General features: G+C 41.8%; 1 protein-coding gene across 1 annotated transcript in view; it reads right to left on the reverse strand.

Annotated features, from left to right (window-relative positions):
- Nucleotides 1-21152, reverse strand: part of neto1l (neuropilin (NRP) and tolloid (TLL)-like 1, like) — a gene marked incomplete at both ends in the record, with an annotated part of 63195 nt that extends 42043 nt beyond the window's left edge. The window contains 4 exons of the mRNA XM_083995778.1: nucleotides 19393-19641; nucleotides 20034-20168; nucleotides 20270-20326; nucleotides 21125-21152. Of these exons, the coding sequence (XP_083851904.1) occupies nucleotides 19393-19641; nucleotides 20034-20168; nucleotides 20270-20326; nucleotides 21125-21152 (469 nt within the window). The remainder of the gene's footprint in view (nucleotides 1-19392; nucleotides 19642-20033; nucleotides 20169-20269; nucleotides 20327-21124) is intronic.
- Between the last annotated feature and the right edge of the window lie 2123 nt (nucleotides 21153-23275).

The following is a 23275-nucleotide window of genomic DNA, read 5'->3' on the forward strand; positions in this document are numbered from 1 at the left end:
TATTTATAAATAATTTGAATTTCCCTTTATTGTTTAACTGTGTTTTTATTTTATTTTATTTTTACTTTTATTTATTTAATTATTTATTTTTTATTGTTATGGATTTTATTTTATTTATTTATTTTATTAATCTTGATTTTTGGGGGCCCATTACTGTTTTTATTGTTTTAACTGTGTTGTTGAATGTTCTGTAAAGCGTTGTGCTTCCACGTGGAGTGAAATGTGTTGTATAAATAAAGCTTGTTTGCTTTTTCGTTGCAGAAGCCTTTTTTCAAATTTGCTATTTTTGGAATTATTTTTGTATTAAAATGCAGTGGACAAACTTATGTTGCAATTTGCCCTGAAATACTGTGTGATATACTAAGTAAACAGAACATTTAGATGATGCAACTTGTAAATGGGATCCAAAGGCAGAAGTAGTGCAATGTCTCTTTGCTTGCACAGTGGAAGCCTTACTTACTGTATGCTTAGTGGTCATATGTAAAATGAATGTTTTTTTTATATTTTTTTAGACACATGTGCCTCACTGGTTTGGGAGTTTAAGCAAATATTTTCTGAAGACTTTAGACAAAATAATCAAATGGAAAAATGATCATTATTATCATTAATTTAAAAAAAACAATTGTTACAGGAGTTAATAGTCAATATAGCGGTCATGCTAAAAAACAAAGTGTGAAAAAAGAAGATGGTAAACCAAGTAGTGGGATAGAGAGTATAAACTGAGGAGGGGTACTGAGTGGGAAGCCAGTGAGATGGCCAGCATGGTGCTCAGACAGGGTACAACATGTCCACTGAAAAATGGCAGGAATAGCAGGGTGACACACAAAGACAGATATGGACAAAAATGAAATCGGTCTTGGCTGTTGAAATAGTGAGAGGCGAGAGACAGAGAGAGAGAGAGATGGAGGGGAAAAAGAGAATAAGGAAAGAAGTGAAAGAAAACTCGTTGCTCAACGGTATCGAGAAATGGGAAAAGCAAGTGATGGGAAATGTGTAAAACAGAGTCTGACGGAGGAAAAAAAAGACAAATGTGAAGGACTGCAAACTGTCTTGACTCAGATGAGAGAGGCAGGTGATTAGTAGTGATGTGATGACTCGAGGTGTGTGTGTGTGTGTGTGTGTGTGTGTGTGTGTGTGTGTGTGTGTGTGTGTGTGTGTGTGTGCGTGGCTGCAGATGAAGGATAGCTGTCTCACAAGAAAGGGGAAAGAAAACGGCCACCAGCCAAGTGTTCTAGTACCATCCTGGAAGAGACAGCATCTGTCTCAGCAAAATAGAGAGGAGCAATCAATAACTACACAGTTAAGGTGTGTGGCTGGCTGCGCACGTACACACACACGTACACACACACGTACACACACACACTCCTAAAAGTGTGTGTGTGTTACTGGTGCATTGACTATTACAGTTTGCTTACACTGCATCTATGTGGCAGATAGAAATATATGGTATATGAGCGACAGAGGGTCGAGCATGTTTGTCAGTCTGTATCTGTATCTTTGTAGCGATGCTAGCAGCGAGGCCCTGGATGGTGATGTTGCTCCTGATCGCCACGGTGATACTGGATATTTGTGGCATGATATTGAAATTGATTTGGGGATTTTACCAAACCAATCTTGAGATTTTTTTTTCACTTTTATGTTATTACCCACTTTCAAAATCAACTTGTTGTCCTCTCTCATGGTTTAACTAGCTGATTACCTGTAATGGTGAGAGACAGTTTCTAATTAGCATTTTTTCTGGACTGACATTTCTCAGCTGACCTCTGGGGTTTTTCTATAGTGGGGAGGGGTAGCTGCACTGAGGCATAGGATGGAAAGCCATAAGAGCAGCAACAGCCAGAAGTTCAGTTTATTAGCAGTGACTTAATAGAGCTACAATATGGCTCAGTTCAGTAAACAGTAAAATGAAGCTGACTTTGCACAAAACAGAGAAACACTGAGACATATTCCAAAAGGAGATGGCAGTCCTGGCAGTTTACCATAATGCTTAAACTTTGGTTTGTGACAAATATGACTCGGACGAATTTCGATCTTTGTTCAAAATAGCATATTTTAGCACTCACCTTAACTAATATGGGGACCATGAACATTATACTTGCTATACATTAGCTTGAACTGTTATCTTTTTTTCCTCTTTTGATTATAGTCGTTTCCATTATCCTGCCTATAATATACCTGCCTGTATATGGAGGTGCAAGCAATTTCTGCAATTCCTTTTAAATGATTAAGACAGATTTTAATGCGTCTGCTCAAGATTGTGCAGCTTCCTTCTCCACTCAGGCCACAAACTGAAGCACACGGTCAATACGGTCCCTTTATCTCATCTCAAACCCTCTCCTCTCACAATATTAATGCACCCAACAAGGGGGACTGCAATCTCACTGAGCGGCAGCATAATATCAAAATCCATTTCTATTTGGTGCCCAAGCCTAACTAGAAAGCCCCATTTAACAGTGGCAAAATATGGCTGCTAAGAAGACGATCTGTCACTATGCAATTCACCATGTCACTATTCAAAGTGAGGCATGATCTACTTTATGCAAATATGTCTTTCTGTGACGTGTGGAAAATGCAAAACACAATTCACATAATGGAATTTCTCCCGCGCGCAAGAGAGCGTCAATGTTTGTTAAATATAGAAATAGAGTTTTATTTATCACCGCCAGGAAAAGTACACAGACTGCAGTCGACAGCCAAATGAATAGACGCTCACATTTATGATTGACATAAGTATGTCCACAGTAATCAAAAAGATGAATATATATGCTGTATATTACACACTGCATATATTTCTGCATGTAACCCTTTGAAGTCTAATAAAAATAACGTGGAGAAACACTCTGATCTCCCTGAGAGAATAACACTGTTGGTCAGATTCACTGCATTCAAAAGGACCGTCTGTTTCTCAATGCGTGTCAAAGGGAATTAAGACCCCTGAATGAGAAATCAAATCACACAGCATTTCCTTTCATCTTCTCTTGAATCGATAGCATGTCATAAAGTATGTTGGAGCAGACCTCGCAGCATTCTGCTATAATCTACTGTACCAATGAGGATGACTGCCTACTCTTTTTTTTTTCACCCCCCCCCCTCTCCATGTAGTTTCAAATAGAAAGGAGCTTCTTGTGGCGCCTTCGAGCTAACTCCCCCATAAATGTCAGGTTCATTCACAGCCACACACACACACAATGGGATTAGACCTTCATCAGAGTATCTGTCCTTACAATACAAACATTTCCGTCATCCAATTTAGCCTATTTAGGCTTTCCCTCAGCCTGGGTGTTTGATGGATGTCCAGAGTAGTTGGCAGTGGAGTGGGGAGTAGGGCTTTGATGTTCAGGCCCAGACTGTTAGAGTATTCAGGTTGACTTTGATAAACCCCATTAGAGTGTGTCTCTCACACACACACTTAAAGCCTATGAGCCTCCGAGGGATGGGTGTGAGGGCAAAAACACAAGGTTGCTCCGCTGCCACGGCACAAGACCGGGGTAAAGTGGGTGAAGAAGTGGATGATGAAGAAGATAAATAACCCGTATCTGCCGCTCGAAAGCGGAGAGGCAAATTGATTGAGATGGCGGGGAATGAGTGGAGGAATCAGATAGTGGCACATGGGGGTGTGTTACAAAAGATTTACATATGCAATTTCAGGCTTTAGTCACCAGAACAGATTGAGAGATGTATATCACCGCGTCAATGAAGGCGGCTCAGGGGGAAAGAGTCGCAGTAGTAGGTGGATATCAGCTTAATCATAAAAGAATGAATGATTCGTCAAGAAGTCTGGCGGAGGTCGGTACTCTACATGCACGCCAACGCAACGCCCCATTCACCACTCACCACTATCTAAATTGAAAAGAGTATTTATACCAACTTAGGGATCAGAAGTTAATGGAAGCAGTCATGCATCAATTGAGTTACATAAAAATGTCCGTTGGAAAAGGGTGAGATAACTACATCCTTTAAAAAGATTTTTAATTTTCTCAAACTGTCTTTTTGTGTCCGATGGAAAGAAATGTGTGTGCAAGTGTGTGTCGATGTGCATGTGTGTGTGTGTGTGTGTGTGGGTAGGTGGGGGTTTTGGGCACATTACTGTGAGAGTTTTAATCAGACATCAGAAAGGGTATTAACAGGCAAATGTGCTAAAAGTAGGATCAAATAAAGATCTCCCTCAAATGTAATGAAACGCTGCTCTTTGGTGTGCGGGCCAATCACACGGGCCAAGTTGCAGCACAGGAAGCAGGGAAAGTCGTTAAGACCTCAGTGTCCCTCCGTTATATCACATGTAATGAAACCTTTGGCACAAAAGAAGGACACATTGCCCCCGTGTAAAATCTTTTGTCACTGCTTCACAATCCCATCTGCTGGTTTAGGGGGGAAAACTCCGTCGTTACTGTTGCTTCACACCGCTGAACCCCGGGCAAACTGTTGCCTCGGGCTGATGAAATCCTTCACACATTTAATGAAATGAAAAACTCAGTCCCAATCAGGATCGCGCAGAGAACATCCAAAAGAGATTTTGAGGCTTGTTGACAAAACACAAGCTGTGCCAAAACATTAGCACTACACTCGCTGATAAAAAGTAACATCAGTTTAACTACAGCGGGACACACTGAACCAAAAATACCTTTCAGACTGGTATCTCAAATGTCAATGACAGACAATGTCCTCCTGTAAAAAAAAAAAAAAAGCAGGCAATAAGTCGTCCATGGTTACATTTTATTGTTGGATGACTTCTAGCGACCATAGTAATTAAAACAGGAGAAATAAGGGAAAAAAAGAAAAAGGAACAAATGTCACGTTTTATCATTGTAACCATGACGACAGTGACGCAAAGTCCACAATCAAACTGTGATTCTTTAACCTTAACTACGTGTTTATCATTGTTACCACGAGAACAACCCATATGGGCGTTTAGGTTGGAGAACTTGTTGTAAAAGGAAAATATACCGAGTTTGTGCTGAAAACTATTTTAGCACACTTTTATAGCTGGCACAATTTTTATTTTTAGCAGATGCGCCATAGCAACAACCCACATGTCATGACTACAACATATGGACATGGCAGCATCATTACAGTTACCCATGCTGCTGAAGACGGGCTACAATGAGTGGAAAGTTATGGGTTTCACCTTCAAATAAAGCTTTATAGAGTTATGCAGTTCAATAAAGCGATGGGAATCTAGTGAAGGATTTTGTCTGGGTAGTTGAGGTGAGTAGGCTATACAGAAGTTAGTGTGATCCCACCATAACCTCTGTTCATACATATGAAATCAAACCCTCAAGGTGCAACAATCTGCTTTTCACTGTGGGAAAAACAAAACCCACCAACTTTTGTCTGAGATGTGAAAGCATGTAATCCAAATTCACTCCTGACTCTGCAGTCGTCACAGAAATTTACTGGCTCTAGTGATGTAAACACGTCGCCCATATCAGATCGATTTAGCAGAAATGCTACAGTTACTAAACCATCTGCAGCCCTGAAATAAGTTTGAAAAACATGCAAATACGGACACTGAAGCGTTTCACATGTGAGCTCCAACACTTGCAGGAGCAGCGACCCAAGGATAAAAGCAACTGATCCATTTTACCCATCTACACAGGAGCTAGCAGCTTGCTATTTGAAACTGTTAAGATTCCCACCCCTGTGTCTGTTTCTGTGTGTGTGTGTGCATGTGATAACATTACCCCCCCACAGTTGTGTGTCCGTGTCCTCTCAGTCCCAACAGAAGGCAAACTCCTCTGGCAGTGTGAAAGGAGTCAATTGCCTTTTTTTAGCAGGTTTACAAACGACTTATACACGCTAATTTAAGTGTAGGCAAGGGTATTACTGTAGTCCCAGAAGTCACCCAGTGCGACATGACGCTGGCGGCAGAAAGTGACACCCGATCATGCTCGTTTTGATGTCCTCAGCTGTTTTCGCTTCGACTCAAAGGTGTAAAAGCATTTTATTGAACGGATGGAAAAAGAAGGTTGTCACGGCCGCAGCTTTCGATTTGAACATAAAAGATCCTGTGACTCGAAAGCAATGCACGGAAACACAATTTGGGAAATGAACTCCTTGAATTGTTGCCAAATATGCATGAACAGATACTATCAGAGAAATATGTGTAGAGTTTACAATGACAAGGACTGCAGTGCAGATTAAACCACACAAATACATGATTAAATATACAGCTGTGAGTTATTTGACTGCTGTGACCAGAATTCAGACTATTGCAATAATATTTCCTGTAACTCGCCCGATGCATGACTCTTCATTAAAGCCAAGGCTTCCGTCGAAAACAGATTCCTTCCAGGAAAACAACAAATGCTGCGCTGCTGCTCGACACTTAAAATGCCAGACTGTTTTGAAATCCGCTTTGTTTCTGTGAAAAAGGCAAAACCCACAGATGTTTGACAAGCAGTGTGTTGAGAGATCCGCTGTTAGGAGCTAAAACCTCACCGCCGAGCTAGCGCCACCAGCAAATGAATATTTAAGCCACACCAAAGCCCTCCACTCCACATACTCAATTTAAGAATTTTCACTGAGCTCTTTCAACCACAATCTAAGTATCCACAAAGCCTCGCCTCTTCACAGGCAGAGCACGATAAAATCAATGACTCAGACTTCCCTCCCCGATCACAGTCAGTCTCTCTTATAAGCTACAAACACACAATGAGGTTTTTTTTAAGGGGGTTTGAACCTAATCCTGCAGCCATCTCCCACCCGCCACCTTTCTTTATTTCTCTGTATGATGTCTGACCCTGTGGTTTTGTCTCAGGTTATCTTACCTCTCTCTTATGATGTGGTGAGATGATGTCTGTGGCTGTAGAGATTAATTAATGGGTGTGTGGGCATAAACATAATAAATTATGCTTTGAATGTGTCTGTGTGTGTGTGGTGTTACATAAAAGCTGAAACTTTTACACCGCTTTTCTACATTTTTTTTTCCGCTTCACATCAAACAACAGACTCAAGTATGACTCTGATTTTGGAAATGATAAGTGGAGTTCATTTCACACAAAGACAAATTACTTTCCAGTTGGTAAAGCCACACACATATTCCCCGCTTCTATAACAAAGAGACGGGGAGTTAAAGAGAAACTGTGAAATATCAACTAAATCAGAAGGTAAAGTTGGAAGAGTTTTGAAATACTAGGAAATAAAGTGTTGCCCGGGGGGTGACAAAATTCTCAGCCGAGCCTCCCAGATTCAACCTAATCTTTTCTAATTTAAGAAAAAGAAAATTATGTCCTTGTGGCACACAGCTATCTAGGGAAGGGATGATTTCAATCTCACTTGAATTCTACATCTTACCAGAAGAGCCCCAGAAGGATTATGCCTGAATATTTAAGATTGCTGTACATGGCACTGGTGGTTATGAATAAGTATTTTGATGGAAATGGACAAAATGTGTTCAGTATTATTCTCTGCTGTGTGTACATCCCGCATGAATCTAAATCTCTGCTGCTTAGCAAGTTCACCTTATTTTCTCTCCACGCCTGTTTTCACTTCTGGCATACAAACCGAGAACCATCGTGACTCCTCCAAACAAACTGGAGAACAAAATGAGACAGATTTTTTGATCTAAGAGTATAGCCGTAGCTACTCAGCGGAGGTCTAGTGTGGAGCATGTCTGTGTTTGTGCAAGGGGATTAGGAGTAGCATACAGATTTGAGTGGTTTCCTCCAGCTAAAATCCAGCTTGTCTCAAGCCTTGGATGAGAAATGTCCTCTACGCACATTAGGATACAAATAAATAAAGAGAAGCCTTGTGTTTTTGCATGTGCATGATTCCCACCCATGTGCATGGTGAATATAAAAAAAAAAAAAAAAGTACTTCTCTTATTTACACAAACAAACTCAGTGTGGGAGATCATTGCAGGGTGTTCTATCTGCAGAGTGCAGATTTTTCCAGAAAGCTGATCCTGGTTCAGCATTGTCAGCCTCTGTCCTGTGCACAGTGTTAGAATATTGTAAAATGTTGCATTACTCCAACTCTGACTATCCATGATTGTGACTGTTTAAAAATTATATAAATGTGCTGAACGGATGAATAATCAACTTTCTTTTTGACAAACTGTAGTTTTTCCCAAAAACAATTTCATCCCCCCGCAGCAGATCAGACATTTCATTATACAGAATGAATAAACAATCATAGTGCACGCATAAAGGGAGATAAAGTCAGGAAGTCTCAATTTCAGTCCTGGAGATATGAAGCCAAACAACCGTCACAGGGAGACTGTTATCTAGTAATGCATTTTTCGAGCACGACAATTCAAACATAAGGACAGCAAACTGTTCAGGCACTTAAAGCTGTTTAAAAGCTGTTTATATGGAAGTGCAGGAATCACTGTGTATGCCTCAGTGTTACGAAGAGTTGTTTGTATGCATGTTAGGCACAGAGGCTTATTAGAAGCCACAAGGTAAAAAGCCAATTGGCATCCTTTTATAGACGGTGGCGAGAAAAAGCCAGTGTCAGCTCAATGAATATTCAGATCGGGGCAGAGCCTTGAGGGGACATGGAGCAGCCCCAATCTTTTATCAGTCTTCCTCACAGCATCGCCATAACCTATTCACAGTGATCCAAATCTTCCTCTCTATCGCCGAATCCCCGGTTCCTTTCCTCCTTCTTCGTCTCTTGTTCCGTTTTTCTCCTGCCACATTTTTTGTCCCCCCACACGTACAGTCGGTGCAGCAGTGGAGCTGTGATGTTCCTCTTGCTCTTCCTCTGCCTCACTTTCCCCTAGCTGTACATTTTCCTGCAACGGGGAATAATGAGAGCCAGCGCTGGTGGGTGGCCATGTGCGTCGCATTGTATAGGAGCGCTGTGATTAATCGAGCTTGCCAAATGGAAAATGAAATGCCAGCAAGGCCATGCTGCTCAGCAGGCTGTTAGTGTTTGTTTGAGAGAGAAACAGATATGAACACACATGATCGACTTGCTAACTTTTCCAGGTCCTTGCTCTCGGCAATCTGCCAGAGAGATTTCAGTTGTCCAATGGAAGAAGATGGTCTTAATTGACTTGCTGGACTCTGCCGGTGTACAGTCAGTGGTCTGAGGAGGAAATAAAAATGTTCTCTCACACACTCCTGCACCTCAATAATCACAGATGGATGAGCAATTTGAGCTTTGACAAGGATGAAAGACGACTAAATGTGCGAGCAAAGCGGACGGAAACCAACACCTCGCTGTCATCCTGACAGTTCTTTTCAGTCGCTCTGACTCAAGGTCTCAGAGCCGAGCAAATGCTCGACACCTTCGGCAAAATGGCGGAAAAGTGTACTCAAACGACTGCATAGAACATTGCACAATCTGTTTCACACCTCGAGGACACCAAATGTCACCTGCACCTTTGGGACGCCAAACAGTAAACATTCAAATTTAACCTGGTCTTTGCTGTAGGAACTGTTTAGCAGCCCGCAAGCTCACATAATGAATCTTCTCTGTGCAATGGCAATCCTTCACACAGACAGGGCGAAACAGATGCAGGTGGAAAAGAACTAAGCAGGTCTTTTTGTGGAAAATTTAGTCCCCGGCCTGCTTGGAAATCTTGCCATTATGGTTATAAATGAGGTGCAAAATAAGGCGTCACTTCATCCACCTCTCCAAACACAGAACTGATACAGACTGATATTGGCTTTTGTGTTCTGCTTTGTATACACATTTTGTCCTATTATCATTACATTGAATATTTCTTCCTTGGCTGAACCCAACCGACCCCGGAATAAATATAATGTGATGGACTGAGAGAAGCTGCAGATTTACTGTCAGCAGTAAACCCTAAACCACTTGTCATGGCTATTCTATAAGCCTATCAAATGGTAATGATATGCATTAACCCTCCAACACAGTCCCAACAGTACAGTGGCGTAGGAAAGGCATTATATGACCAAAGCTGCACTTTCATTTCATGAAATGTATACCATCAACTCATTGCATTGTCATTCCCTGCAAGGGGGTATTACATATTGCTGTGAGAGTCTGCTTGAATCCACAACTGTTTTATCATTGTGAAATGTTTTGAGGATTACTCAAATTCCACATTTCATAATCCCATCATGGTCTTGCCCTCTGTCATTGTTGAATGTTGACATCCTTTTCCCAGCGGCAAAACAAAAGCTCGCCATTACCTATTAGATTACCCATGATGCCAAATGTGATTTAGGCCTCCCTTTGGAATCAGACATTTGCTCTTAGACGATAAGATGGCGAGTGCAATCCACTGCCAGAAAGGATGGAAGAAAATGGGAGAGAAACATGTAGATAATGGAAACAGAGCATTCATCATTCATACTCCTTTAGAGCCAGTTACACCCTGTATGTTAATACACTAACTCCCCGAGGAGGTATCCCACTGATGAGGAGATGAAAAAACAAAAGCAAAACTCGTCAAGCATGGAAAGCAATCTGCTCTGTGATGTCCTTCAAAATCAAGGCTGCAAATGAGAAGCCCGAGCCAACGTAACTCACTCACGTTCCAAAAAGAAAAAGAACAAAAAAAAGAGAAAAAAAGACCTTTTCTATCAACCCTTTAGAGAATAATTCTCCAAGACATTTTTGATGGGTTGAGGCCTTAATGTGTGCAGAGATAAAACACACAGCTCAATCTCATTGCTGCCTAATACAGCATAATGGAGAGAGTCGGGCTCTCAGCATGACAGCCAGGGATCTACCACGGTGATAGGCTAATGAAACAAAGAGCCCTAGGCAAGCTGTTATGCCTACTGAGGAAGGGAGCTGTGGAATAAAAGGCACTTACAGCAGCCCGGCTAATTTCTAATGCAGTTCAGAGAGCAAAGACCATGCGCAACACGTGGAGAAAGAGGCATGCCTGAATACACAATGGGTCACTCCATTGTGGATGAAGCACGGGAAGGACGCAGGGGTTTGAATAGGAAAGCAGCCAAGGCCCCGCTACTGACGGGAAAGATGTATGATGTACAGCACAAACATATCCAGTGTGCTGTATGTACACATGGGTATTGATACATACGGTGTGTGTGTACACAGTAGATACGCACACACACACACAACCCCTCTACTCCAGTCCCTAAACCAAGCCACAGATCACTATGGTATACTGCAGACTTACAGTTACAACAGTGCAGTGCCCTGACCCACACAGCATCTGCAGCTGAACAGCAGGCCTGGTTAACAAAGTGCCACAGAGGATGCAGGCAGGAGGCAGGCAGGAGGCAGGCTGAGTCACTGATTGATCTGCCGGGTAATTGGCTAGAAGCGACTGAAAAAAAAAACCCAAAACCAAAGGACGTAAATATCAGCCACCCCTGCTGCACAGTGAGTTAAGTTCTCCGGAGCAATGCACTCCGACACCCTTGCTGACTGATAAGCTGGTGAACATCCTCGGCTGAGCGAAGGATGGAAGAAGTGGAGTAGGAAGTGAAAGATGGAGAAAACCGATGAGAACCATTCATCAAAACTCCACAAGGTGAGGTTATGTGTCTCTGGAAACTTAGTGATGCACTAACAACCCACAGGTAGAACTGGAAAACTAAAGGTAAAGGTAAAGATAACTGCTAATAAGATAGCCACCCAGTTTGAAGAGATGTTTGGTTCCATCGATTTCCATCTCAAGCCAAAATCTGTGCATTTCCCCAGAGTGGGGCAGAGTGTGATTGGTCAAGAGTGCAGATAAAAGCCTTGCTTTGTCCAACGTGTCTGTCCATCATTTCTAAGATCTGGAGACATGGAAACTCCAGATCCATGGAAGACAGGTTTATCTTAATTATCTTTATCTGGAGGTGAAATAAAAAGAAAAGAATAAATACTGCATTGTCTGCAATGATCAGGTTCAAGTAGGCTGATGTCTGTAAACTGTGTTGGATCTTTAATAATGGAAAGTTTACTGTTCAGGTGAGCAAATTACTTTTCTATTTTTGTTTGGTTTGTTTGGTTCTGGTAGTGCAACATTGAAGGCATGAACCAGGCAGGAGAGGACGGGAGAGAAGAAAAGAAGTAGTGTTAGCTGCAAAAGGAGAGAGACAGAGAGATGAGCGAGGGGAGCGAGGGGAGTGAGGGTGCGACCGACCTCCTCCACAGCTGCAAGTGGTGTGCCTGCAATGCTAACTCGCTCCGTCCATCTCGTTTTGCTAACAGAGGCAGTATGAAGGGAAGCGTGTCGGCTGAGCTCAGACGCAGCGACTGTTATTCTTCCTCACCACATTTGAGCGGAGGAGGGTCTCATTGAGATGAGATTGGTGTGAGCAGCCAGATCGCAAAACACCTGAAGGCTCCATGAGAGAATCCCCAGTAAAAAAAAAAAAAAAAAAAAAAAGAGAGAGAGAGAGCCAGCTCTCCAAACACAGGTCTGTTTCTTTCTCTAGACCGCTATCAGCTGTTTTACATTGAAATGAGTCATCTGAAAAATAAACACAAAAAGAAAGGAGGGTTATTTCTGCTTCGCCAAGGCCCTTCAAGCTGATAGCATTACTTTAGGGAAATTGCATTATACACCAGAAGCAAACCTAAGCTGTGAGAAGTGTACACCTACACATTTTCCCAGCGGAGAAAAGACAGACCCGTAACAATCAGAGAAACAGTATGGCAGAACTGAACAATCAGCGAGAGAGCTCCCAGAAAATGTGACCCGCACCACAGGGAGCACTAATGACAATAAACATTAGAGCAGAACGCCGAAGGGAAGATGCTCTTGTATTTTTTGGTGGCACGGTTTATTAGGAGTGACTACATGCAAGCAACTCATTCGGGCAGACACACCCTTCACACAGATCTTGGGAGAAAACCAGAAAATGCACCACAGGAGAATTCTCTCCCCATTTCTACTCATGAATTTCATCTCTCCTCTGCTCCACAGTGAATCTGAGCCCCGACTAGTGTTAGGCCATGGCAAATGAAATTTTACTCTCAATGCCTTGGGTGCTATACCAGTATGGGACAACAGCTTGACAGTGTTTTTTTTTTTCTTTCTCTTGGATTTAGAAGGAAAAGCAATAGAAACAGCCAGATGACATCTCGTGAGCATGTAGTTGTGTTGACAAGAATTAAATCTGTTTATACTATGTGTCATGCTTCTGCAACTGCATGGAGCGTTTTACCCTTAAAAGACAGACTGAGTTGGGTAATAGTTTTGTTTTTGCTTTTTGAAAATAAGCAGCAAATGCCAATGACAGCTCAATTTTGCAACACCAACACAAAACACCCGACTTCTAACTGTCACCATCTACTTGATTGTTTGCATGTTTGTGGATAAAGAATAACTTACAATGCAGTAAGTGACAATTGTTACTACCAATTACTATAGGCCTCTCTATAATGGCAGTGGTATGGAGAATTTAGTGGATGTGACTGAATGAAACCGCTAAAAGAAAACTTTTAAATGTTAGGTTTCCACCAGCAAATGACTTTGGAGACAGATGTGAAACCACGTAGGCAGTTACTGAACTTTCTGTCCAACCCAACTATAGTACAGTACCTGTGACTTCCCTCCAAGAGCAAAGAGTCAATCTCTTTGGTTCAATTTTCAATTTTCCAGTTTGAGTCCATCTAGGTTCAATCTCATGACTCTGCCTCCTTTATGATAGGCCCATATATCCTATTCCAGATATAATCTTAAATGTCATTTGACTCATTTTATTCCAAAATGATTCTCATCCATTTGGAGCTTGGTGGGGCGATGAGGCACCTGGAGCAATGAGTGTCACCTTGATTAAACTCATTAGTAACGGCCTGTATTCTTACAATGCAAATCAATGTAACATATGAGGCTGTATGACAAGCTGATGAGTTTGTATTTTACTGTTTCCGCAGGATCTATTTTTACACACTGGTGTATATCAGTTCATGTTTAGTACAACTTTTACATTTAAATTACAAATGTTAAAGATCCAAGGAATTAAATATGACGAAGCATTCTCCCCAGTCAAAATTTACATCACAAATGGAAAGCAACACAAATCCTATAGAGAGGATGTCATTTTTCCTGGAGCACAGAGAGGTGAAATACTTCAAGTCACAGCACATCTAAGAAGTGCTGCACACGCACACACACACACCCACACACACACATACAGTATATATATATATTTGAACAATATATTACCAGAGAGGAAAATACAGTTTCTCCCTATGGCAACATCTGCCTCAGGATCAGGTCTCAACTCTGCAAACAGCATGTTCAGCGATCAGAGAGCAGGGAGCAGGAGTGGGAGAACTTGCAGCTTTTATTTGCTCTGGCTTTGGTGCTGAAACACCACTTAATCTACCAGTCCACAGGGTCCTGAGGTCAAGGCGCCCTAGGACGACCTGAATACCAGACCGCTGCTCAAGTCCCCCAAGAGCCTTGCACACATTAACACACACACATACACATTTATATTCACACACACCATGGTTCCATTTCCTCTGCTCCACATGTTGTGTCCAATGTGAGATTTCAAGTTGTATTCCACTTGCAATTTTATATTATGTGTCATTACTAGAGTGCAGGGCTGACTGTCACAAAATAACCCTTCTGCTTCGTCGCTGACCTCTATAGAGATGATGTGAATCTGGGCGAGGTAACATCAGAGCTATGAAGAATAGAAAGCTTGTTACCACAGTGGGTTTTTTTATGGCAGACAGCAAAAATTTTTACTCATTATGCTTTGGTTGCATTTGCGTCACCATGCCGCACAGACAATAGCTCAATGTCACACTTTCTACAAGTTGCAGCCATTTCCAAACTGAATTATTGCTTCACTATGAATATATTTGGACAGAATAATGAGAAAGAAAGACATAAAGTATACAACAAATTATCTCAAGAATTAATTTTGTAAATTCAAACACAGTCTTCCCCTCACTGGCCCGAGGCCTCCTCTTCTTTCATAAAACACTGTTCTAGTGGATGGTTTACAGCTTCCTCCTCAGTCCCAGGTCTGCCTATCTTAATTGACGGAAATGCTTTATATTTACATGTACACAATTGTTCAGCATTTAGTGCATGATCACTCGCCCTACACTCACTATAGCTCTGCATACTGCTTCAAAGTGGTATTGGGATAATATGTTAAGGCTGAGTCTAATGCATAGTGGCATTTTTTTTTTTTTTAAATACCCGCTTATTAAACATGTTTTCATAATATGTGGTTTCTGTCTGAGCAGAGGAGAAGATGCCTAATGTGAAGCCACTGCTATTAGGGTTAGGCCAGCTCCCAACAGCCTGTTAGCTAAGCACAAGGACTCTATAACTACGACTCGACTCAACTAAAGTGTGTGTGGAAATATTTCTTGGACTAGTTCTGTAGTGCTTTGTTGGAGTCTTTGTCATTTTGACGTTATCAGGGCATCAGTGGAGAAATAACCCCCTTACAACACAGTGCAGTCTTCACACTTTGGTTTTATGCACCGATTAGGCCTTTACAGGTGAGATATGTTTGGTGAGCTTCAAAAGCACATGTTGGCTGATTTTTCTAAAAGTCAAACATAGCTGTGCTAAGCTACGCTAACCAGCTGTTAGTTGCACCGTTGTATTTACCATAAGGACACATGAGTGGTGTTGACATTTGAATAAGTGTGCCTCCTAGAAAGCTTAATTGTTACTCTGGGTGTACTCTTGTTTTTTGTAGATCTACAGCTGTCGGCCCACATGTGATAGGTGGGCGAAGGTATTTCCTTTTTTTTAGTGTGAGGTATGCTCATTCAGTAGGGTAACTGAAGTGAGTCACACATGCAGCTTGCCAGATGGAGTCTGCAGCCTAATAAGCTTTGGTGTACTGAAGACTAAAAAGGTGCCTCACAGTCTCATTGCTGAAAGTGTGTCTTGGATAATAATGGATCAGATTGTATGATTTTAAACATTTTATCAAACTGCCCCATATATCTAGCCTGGCTAACACCAGAACTCATATCAATGTAGATTGAGATTCGGTCTGGAAACCCCATTTTTTCGTATTTGAGGCGTGGTTTACGAAAGGCCTTCTTTGTCTATCAAATGCGTCTGTACGTATAGCTTATAGCCAATCGTATCAACCCTATGAATGTATGTAGAGAGACAGAAATCCGCTCGCTAAACGTTGCTCTTTTTTCAAAATAAACTTGCGGTCTACTTAAAACACTTTCTAACGCTGCATCGAAAGCGTCTGCCGCCATGTTGGATCGACAAGCTATCAACAAAGTCGCTTCGGTGTGTCGTCATAGTCTTGCTGCCCCCTCCCACCGTTCTGTGATTGGCTCCGTCATTGAAGTAAAAAATTGGGTCCATGGTTTCCAGGCTGACTTGCAGAGCGAATAACATCGCACACAAGGCAGTATGGGTATACAGTACCCAGGCTACCATATACCTTTCAGACTCTTACATAAAGTTACCTACAATAAGTTTTTTCTGAGGTGAAAGAAGACTGATTCTTCTGTGACGTAAAAGGAGACCAACTATGAGGCATCTGGGTGTAATCTGTTTGACAAATAAATTACACATCACATCACTGTGGCAGCCAAGTTCATTTAATCACTGCTCTGAGTGAATCTCTCATGTCTGTATCAACAGCAGCTCCCTCCTTCCTCTGATGCCTCATATCGACTGAATGAATAGCATCTGCAGACTTTAAGTGCTTCGCATATAATATGACACGGATATTGTGAGATTCCAGTTGCTGTTTCTTTATTCACTGCTGTGGTGCGGGCCGCATTAGTCATCAAGCGCACGAGGCTCTGAAAGGACACTGGCAGAATGTGAAGGAGAGGCAGGAGAGTTTTTATCTCTGAGCTACTAAAATGACTGAGGAAGAGGAGTAGTAGGAGCTGATTCATGTCACCTTTGTTGCTTCTTTTTATTTTTTCCCCCCCGCTCCCATTCATCAGAGGAGGGTTGTGTGAATTAGCATGGTTAGCAGAGCAGCTGCAGATGTGAGACACTATTCACACTGCCAGATTCTGCTCGAGTATCAAGTCAAGTGAATTCAGGACTTTTATCTTCTTTAATTATGTAAATCATATGCCACAGATATTTCCTATCAAGTCGAGAGGCAGAGCTTTTTTTTCTTTTCTTTCCTCTCAGCAAAATTTCAATGAAACTCCCGAGAGAAGCAGGAAGATGCAATAATACTTCAATTGCACATTACAGAAAATTTAGTCTAGATTCTTTGTCTGACTATAAGAGCTGAAAACAACAAATTATCTCTCTTGTGTAGCTCTGAATTTTTTTGGAGTTACAGTAGTGATGTTTCTGATTTACTTCATTTTTCATAAACATCCAGTAGGGAAGACAGTTTTGTAGAACATCCCTTACACATTTTAGATATGAACTCAATCCAAAATGGGCTGCAAATGTCAACAAGCAAATGCTATTGTATTAATACTTTGGACAATACGCTTTATTTCTGACACGTTGAGAGGTAAAAAGATTAATATCACTGTTGGTGTACTGCTGGCAGCTGGTTAGCTTAGCAACATAGCTGTAAAAGAAAACGTCAGATTGATTTATGTATGAGAATGTGATGTGTTAATCCTTGAGTTTCAAGCTGTACAGGTATGTCGAGCTGAATTTCAGAGTTGATGTGGTTGCAAAGTCCTAAAAGAAGACCGGTCTGTTATGGCGTGAACTGAAGCAGAGATGCATCGCTTGAAATGGAAATCCTTCACCTTGAGTGAAAGATCGGTGTTGATTCTCTGGTCTATCTCATGGACGCACAGAGAGGAGAAGAAAGAGGAAAGAAACTGGGGGTGAAATAACTTCTGAGGCTGTGAGGTCAGTCACGCCTGGGGTGGGTGCGCTTTGCTAACGTAGCTTAAAGCTACCTAACATCTCAATAGATTTAACATGGAGTGTTTGGGGCACAGCAAAACAAACCATCCAGTGGTCAACTTTGTAAAATAAAAATAAAAATAAACCCCAAGGTGAAAATTCTGTTTTTGTTGTGCCAGAAAACACCTTTAGATGTGGTGATAGACAGAGTTCATTACCTTTCATTACCCCACAAAGCTCAACAAGCTGTTCCCTCTTGGTTCTAGACTTAAAGCCAAGTTAACTGGGTATTTGTTGCACAAACACATGGGTGGTATCCATACTTTCATATCTAAAGCTCAATAGAAATCAGTGCTAAAATCAAAGGAGGAGTTCACTCCTTTAATGGTGGCATAGTTTATATGAGCTACCTGGTTGTAGCCTATTGCCTGTAACAGAATTGGATACTTAACTGCCCCTGCTGATGGAATATATCACAGCACATTTCTTAAGAGCAGAACAACTGAAAGCTGATAGAGCGAATGATGTGTACAACCCAGCAGCAGGATAAGAGTTTCATGCCTCGGCAGGCAGCAATCTCTAAAGCAGAGAACATAACCGCGCCTGACACTCTTGAAATTTGTGTTGATTCAAGTTTTACTTTTCTAACATTCCTTTTTTTCTTCCCAGCTCCTCTCTGAATTGTATGGAAAATATCATAACTGACAGTGTAACTGTGTAACTCAATGCATTTGAGCAACGACACGTTCCCTCAGTATATTTTTACATTCTGTAGCAGTATTTCTGCTCAACAATCCATGGTATAAGGCTCTTCACTTCATTTCTCAGTAGATTTCATTGTGACCGAAAGCACTTTTTCACCGTAATTTCCAATGAAGAGCTTCAGCATTCTGATTTCTTGATAACAGCGCGCACATAAAGCAGCTACACATAAATCTACAGCCCCTCCTCACCTCGCCTTCTTTGCTTTGCAACGCCTGTAGGTAGTAGCATGTGTCACAGACGAAATGCACAAGTGTTCGTCATATAAACAATGAGACTCTCAGATCTTCGTCTGAACGTGCAGTGGATGTGGAGACAAATTGGCATACTGTTCATGTTTCCTGGCACGGTGCCTTTCAAGCCTTCAACACGCTAAAAAAGTTGACAGTGTTATTAAACCCAGTCAAGTGTAGGTGAAGGAATATTAAATCATGGTTATGCCCTGATTCCTTGTCATCAATCCTCACAGAGCCTCAGTAATGGGATCTCAAGCAAAGATGAGGCAAATTAAGAAAGTCAAGGTTTTACACACAACCGTAATTGCCATGATTATGTTCAACAATACAGATTACTTTGCCACGCTCTCTCAGCTTCTTCCTGGCCTGTAAACTAAGGAGTGGTGCTGCTGAACTGAATTAAAATCTAACACTCTTCCACATCACTCCAGATCCAGAGAAGGGAGGAGAAATAACAGCCCAGCCCGTCACAAGAGTGTCCCAGCCAATGACAGTATATTGCCAATGGAAATACTGAGTGTCTGTAGACAGAGAATCAATAAAGCTGCAAGAGGCTCCCACAAGGCCGAGTTCCCTGGATGATGTTTGTTATTCATTTGGAGCCTTGCCGTTAGAGCTATAAAGCATGGATATGCCTCCAAAGGAAGAAATGATCTGACAGTGGCAGTAAGGCAAAACAACTACCAGAAAAAAAGGGAAAAAAAGAAAACATACCTGCAGTGAAGTTGTAATATGCTGAAAATCCCACCGCTTCCAGTTCACCATCTGTTACAAATTTTATCCACAGGTATCGGCCGCTACTCCTGATGTCAGGTGGGCTCTGCTGACCGCAGTAGCGTCCGAGAATTGGGGAGAAGCCAAACGGTCCATCCCGAACCTCGATGTTGTCAAATTTACATTCCCAAGACGACTCGATTGAATAACTCTCCTCAAAATGTAGATCGATACACTGCCTTGGGGGCGCTAGAAGACACAATGAAAATAATTACCACCTAGCACAAACCGGGGAGTAAGACATTAGTCATGCTTTCATTGATGGATCCTCAACCTACTTCATTATTAGAGGCTCACGCGTTCAATACACACCGGCAAGGACTGCTGTTAGTCAATTCATCTCTAAAACACAGTCTCCTTGTTCATGTGTAAAAAAAAATTAACCTTATTACCTGTACTGATTTGTGAGATCTATAAAATGGCTTCTCCTAATAAACCTGCTCAAATAAACCAGTCATTCCCTGAACAGCTACTGTGATACCCCCCTCCCCACCCCAGGATAACCCCAGGAAGGCCTTGGCTCAGAATAAACAGCTGGATCACCTTGCTTCTTTAGTGAAGTGCTTAAAGAGAATATTTACCTTCAAGGATGTAGACGCACTCTGTGTCTGGGGGGTATTTGTTTGGGTAATTGGGAGAAGTGAAGAGCCCTCCTTCTGATTCTTTCACCCACGTTCCACATTGACCTGCAGGCTTCACTCCAGAGTTGTTTTTCACTAAGTCGTAGAAAGCAAACAGACAGAGACTGAGGCTCAGAGAAGAAGAAGGAGAAGTAGAAGAAGCATCTGAACACGAGAGAGTTGGTGATGATGATTACCTGCTGTGTCCTTTTTTGTTGCCCCAGACAACCCAAGTATGAGAAGACTTGCAACAACTGTAAGAATAGAAAGGGAAATAAATGCATTTGTGATCAAGACCTGTGTGACATGAGCTCCTTGCCATTTTTCTGTTGTTGTGCGCAGCTTTGATTTGCTGAGAGAGGCTTGAGTCAGCGAGGAACACATTTCAGGTTTGGGATTTCATGTCCTGTACATCAGCATTATGCTAATGCTGAACCTGCCCTGTGTGTGACCTCTGTAAAGAATCCCATAATGCCAAACAATACCTAAAATAATCATCGAAATGAGCAACTACAATCTCAGATAAGAGGATTCAAATAGTCTGCGATATATAAAAGAAAGAAAACATGCAGGCTTTCATTGTAACTTGCATATACTGTACATAATGTTTAGAAATCACGTGTAAAATCATGTTTTCCAATTACATAATAATGGAAAAATTAAAACTAAACATGACTAAAAATGATCAAACATCTGCAGTGAAAACAGTTTTCTTAATTAGTATGAGTTTTTCCTCAAAAAAAGACACAAAAATGAATGAATGAAAAGAAAAACAAACCCTTTAACAACTTACTGCTTGACCTTCAACAGTGAGTTTACAGGTTGTAAGATGCAGGATGTCAGTGTTTCACCTCATACTGTCTGTTCCTATTTTCACTCATTTTCAATCTGTTGCTCTGATATTTGGAGTTTTAACGCAGATTAAAAAAAATAAAAAAAAATAAAAATCACTGTACGCTACTTCTTTTATTTATTTTTTTCATCAGGGTGTAAGGAAGCAATAAGAGCTTGGACAAAGTGAGCTTCAGCTGATGAATCCATGGATGTCTTACCGTGATGGAAGCTGTGTCCATGTACCATGTCTGTTCCTTTCACAACCGGCTTCAGACTCAACTAATTCCATTTAGATGTAGGAATACTTGAAAAGAAAAATAAAGATTGAGACGAGAGTTTGTGGGAAATTTCACGCCGGAGGGAACAGGCTCAGATACAACCATACACCGTTCCGCTGGAAAAAGACGCAAATTGACTCCTTAGAAGAAAAAAAAAATCAAAAAATCTTTGCAGATGTGTCACAACAACTAATCACCAGTTTCATATAAAACCAAAAACAGTTCTAAACACTCGCCCGATTTCCATCCAAACGTTTCTAATACCCTTTGGTGCTTTTGATGCACTGAAAGGATTAATAGTCCCGTCATCAGCCCTTCTCTAATCGCTCCACCTTTGCGATCTTCTTTTTGGGAAATACAATGGACAGCCTTGTTTTGTCCTCTTTGGTCCCTTTATCAGGAGAGGGGATCCTTCAGGAGCATGTAGAGCCGCGCAACACTCATCTCTGCAGCGTTTTCTCCACTCTTTTTGCGGTGCGTAAAAATCCCCTGGAAAACACGGTGTTGCCAAATTTGAAGGAAAAAAAAGAAAGAAAGAAAAGAGAAATTGAAGAAATCAAGAGGAATCTCCTTTAGGTTTCATCCCGTGCTCCTCTGAGAAGCTGTCAGTGTTGTAGTGAGTGCATCCCTCTGTCTTGGCTTGTATCAACTGGAGAGTCCCCGCAGCCAGCAGGAGTTAATGTATGATCTCCCTCCTCCTTCCGCTCCTCCAACACTGACTACAGTCGTCCAATGCGCCACTGTCCTCGTGCACTCCTCCACGCACGCGTTGAAAACTTCTCCAGGACACGACTTCATCCACGCACGAGCACACACCAGAAAGGAAAGAAAGGAAGAAAGAAAGAAAAAGTAGAGGAGGAAGCGCTAATGTGCACGTGTTATGTGTGTGTGTGTGTGTGCGCGCGCGTGTTATTGGAAGCACGCGCCGCAGAATTCATTACAGCTCGCTGGATCCTGGGCGCAAAGAAAATGGAAAGGTAAGCAGAAAAGACAATAAATGGGAGAGGAAATGGAATAAACAAGCAGAAGAGACACGAACATGTCAAAGAGTCTATCAGCGTCATCAAACGTGGAAAAAAAAACCTGCAGAGGGAAAGAGGCTGGAGAATTATAGCTCTGTTTTGCATAAAGAGATAGAAAATCATGCCTTTCATATTTGGTTTTGGTCAATCGCAGTCACAGAACTCAAGCTTTTACTCCTTCAAAAGAACCATTATAGTACTATCACTCTCCTCTTATGGCTGCATCCCAAAATAAAAACCCCATATGTCACCCACTCCCAAGGTTATCATGGATGGCATCTTCAGATTTTCCTCTTTACCTCTCCATGTTTCCAATTTCTACAAGAACCGGAGAGATAAAGTGAATAGGCAGAAAGAGGCTGCACTATTTTTCCCCCTTTTCCCTCCTCACGTGTTCTTTTTTTTTTTTTTTTCTTAAGGAAATGACAAAGACACATTATAGTTTCCTGAGGTGTGAGTGTCGAGATGTATCCACGCTCATCCGCTGAGTGTGTAGCAGCTCTCACACCTGATGACAAAGCTGATCAGAGGGTGCCCAGGGACAAGTCAGAGGCCTGCTCCTAAAATAGTCTTGGCACCCAGCAGACAATATCCATCTTCAGATGCTCCTGCTGCAGAGGCAATCTTGGACCCGGGCCGTCTGCATGTATGTTGATGTCACCGGTTAGGATCCGCTGGACGATTGGGATCGGATTGAAATAAAACGTTAATGACAGTGGATGTCTGTGTGAACTCTTTTGGAGTTGTGCCAATGACAGACTTGACTACAAAGATGTCCTCTCTCTCTCTCTCTCTCTCTCTCTCTCTCTCTCTCTCTCTCTCTCTCTCTCTCTCTCTCTCTCTCTCTCTCTCTCTCTCTCTCTCTCTCTCTCTCTCTCTCTCTCTCTCTCTCTCTCTCTCTCTCTCTCCCTCTGTGTTTTGTTTTCCAGTGCAGAAACCCTCTTGAGATCTCAGAGATAAAGACTTACAATTGTGTCTGACACCCTCCTCTTAATTACATCCTGTGCCACAGATTGGCCTGTTACTCATCACTCGCAGTGTTTGGTTTTCATAGCAGGTAATGCAGACA

Source organism: Trachurus trachurus (assembly GCF_905171665.1).
Source record: "Trachurus trachurus genome assembly, chromosome: 20".
Classification (NCBI taxonomy): domain Eukaryota; kingdom Metazoa; phylum Chordata; class Actinopteri; order Carangiformes; family Carangidae; genus Trachurus; species Trachurus trachurus.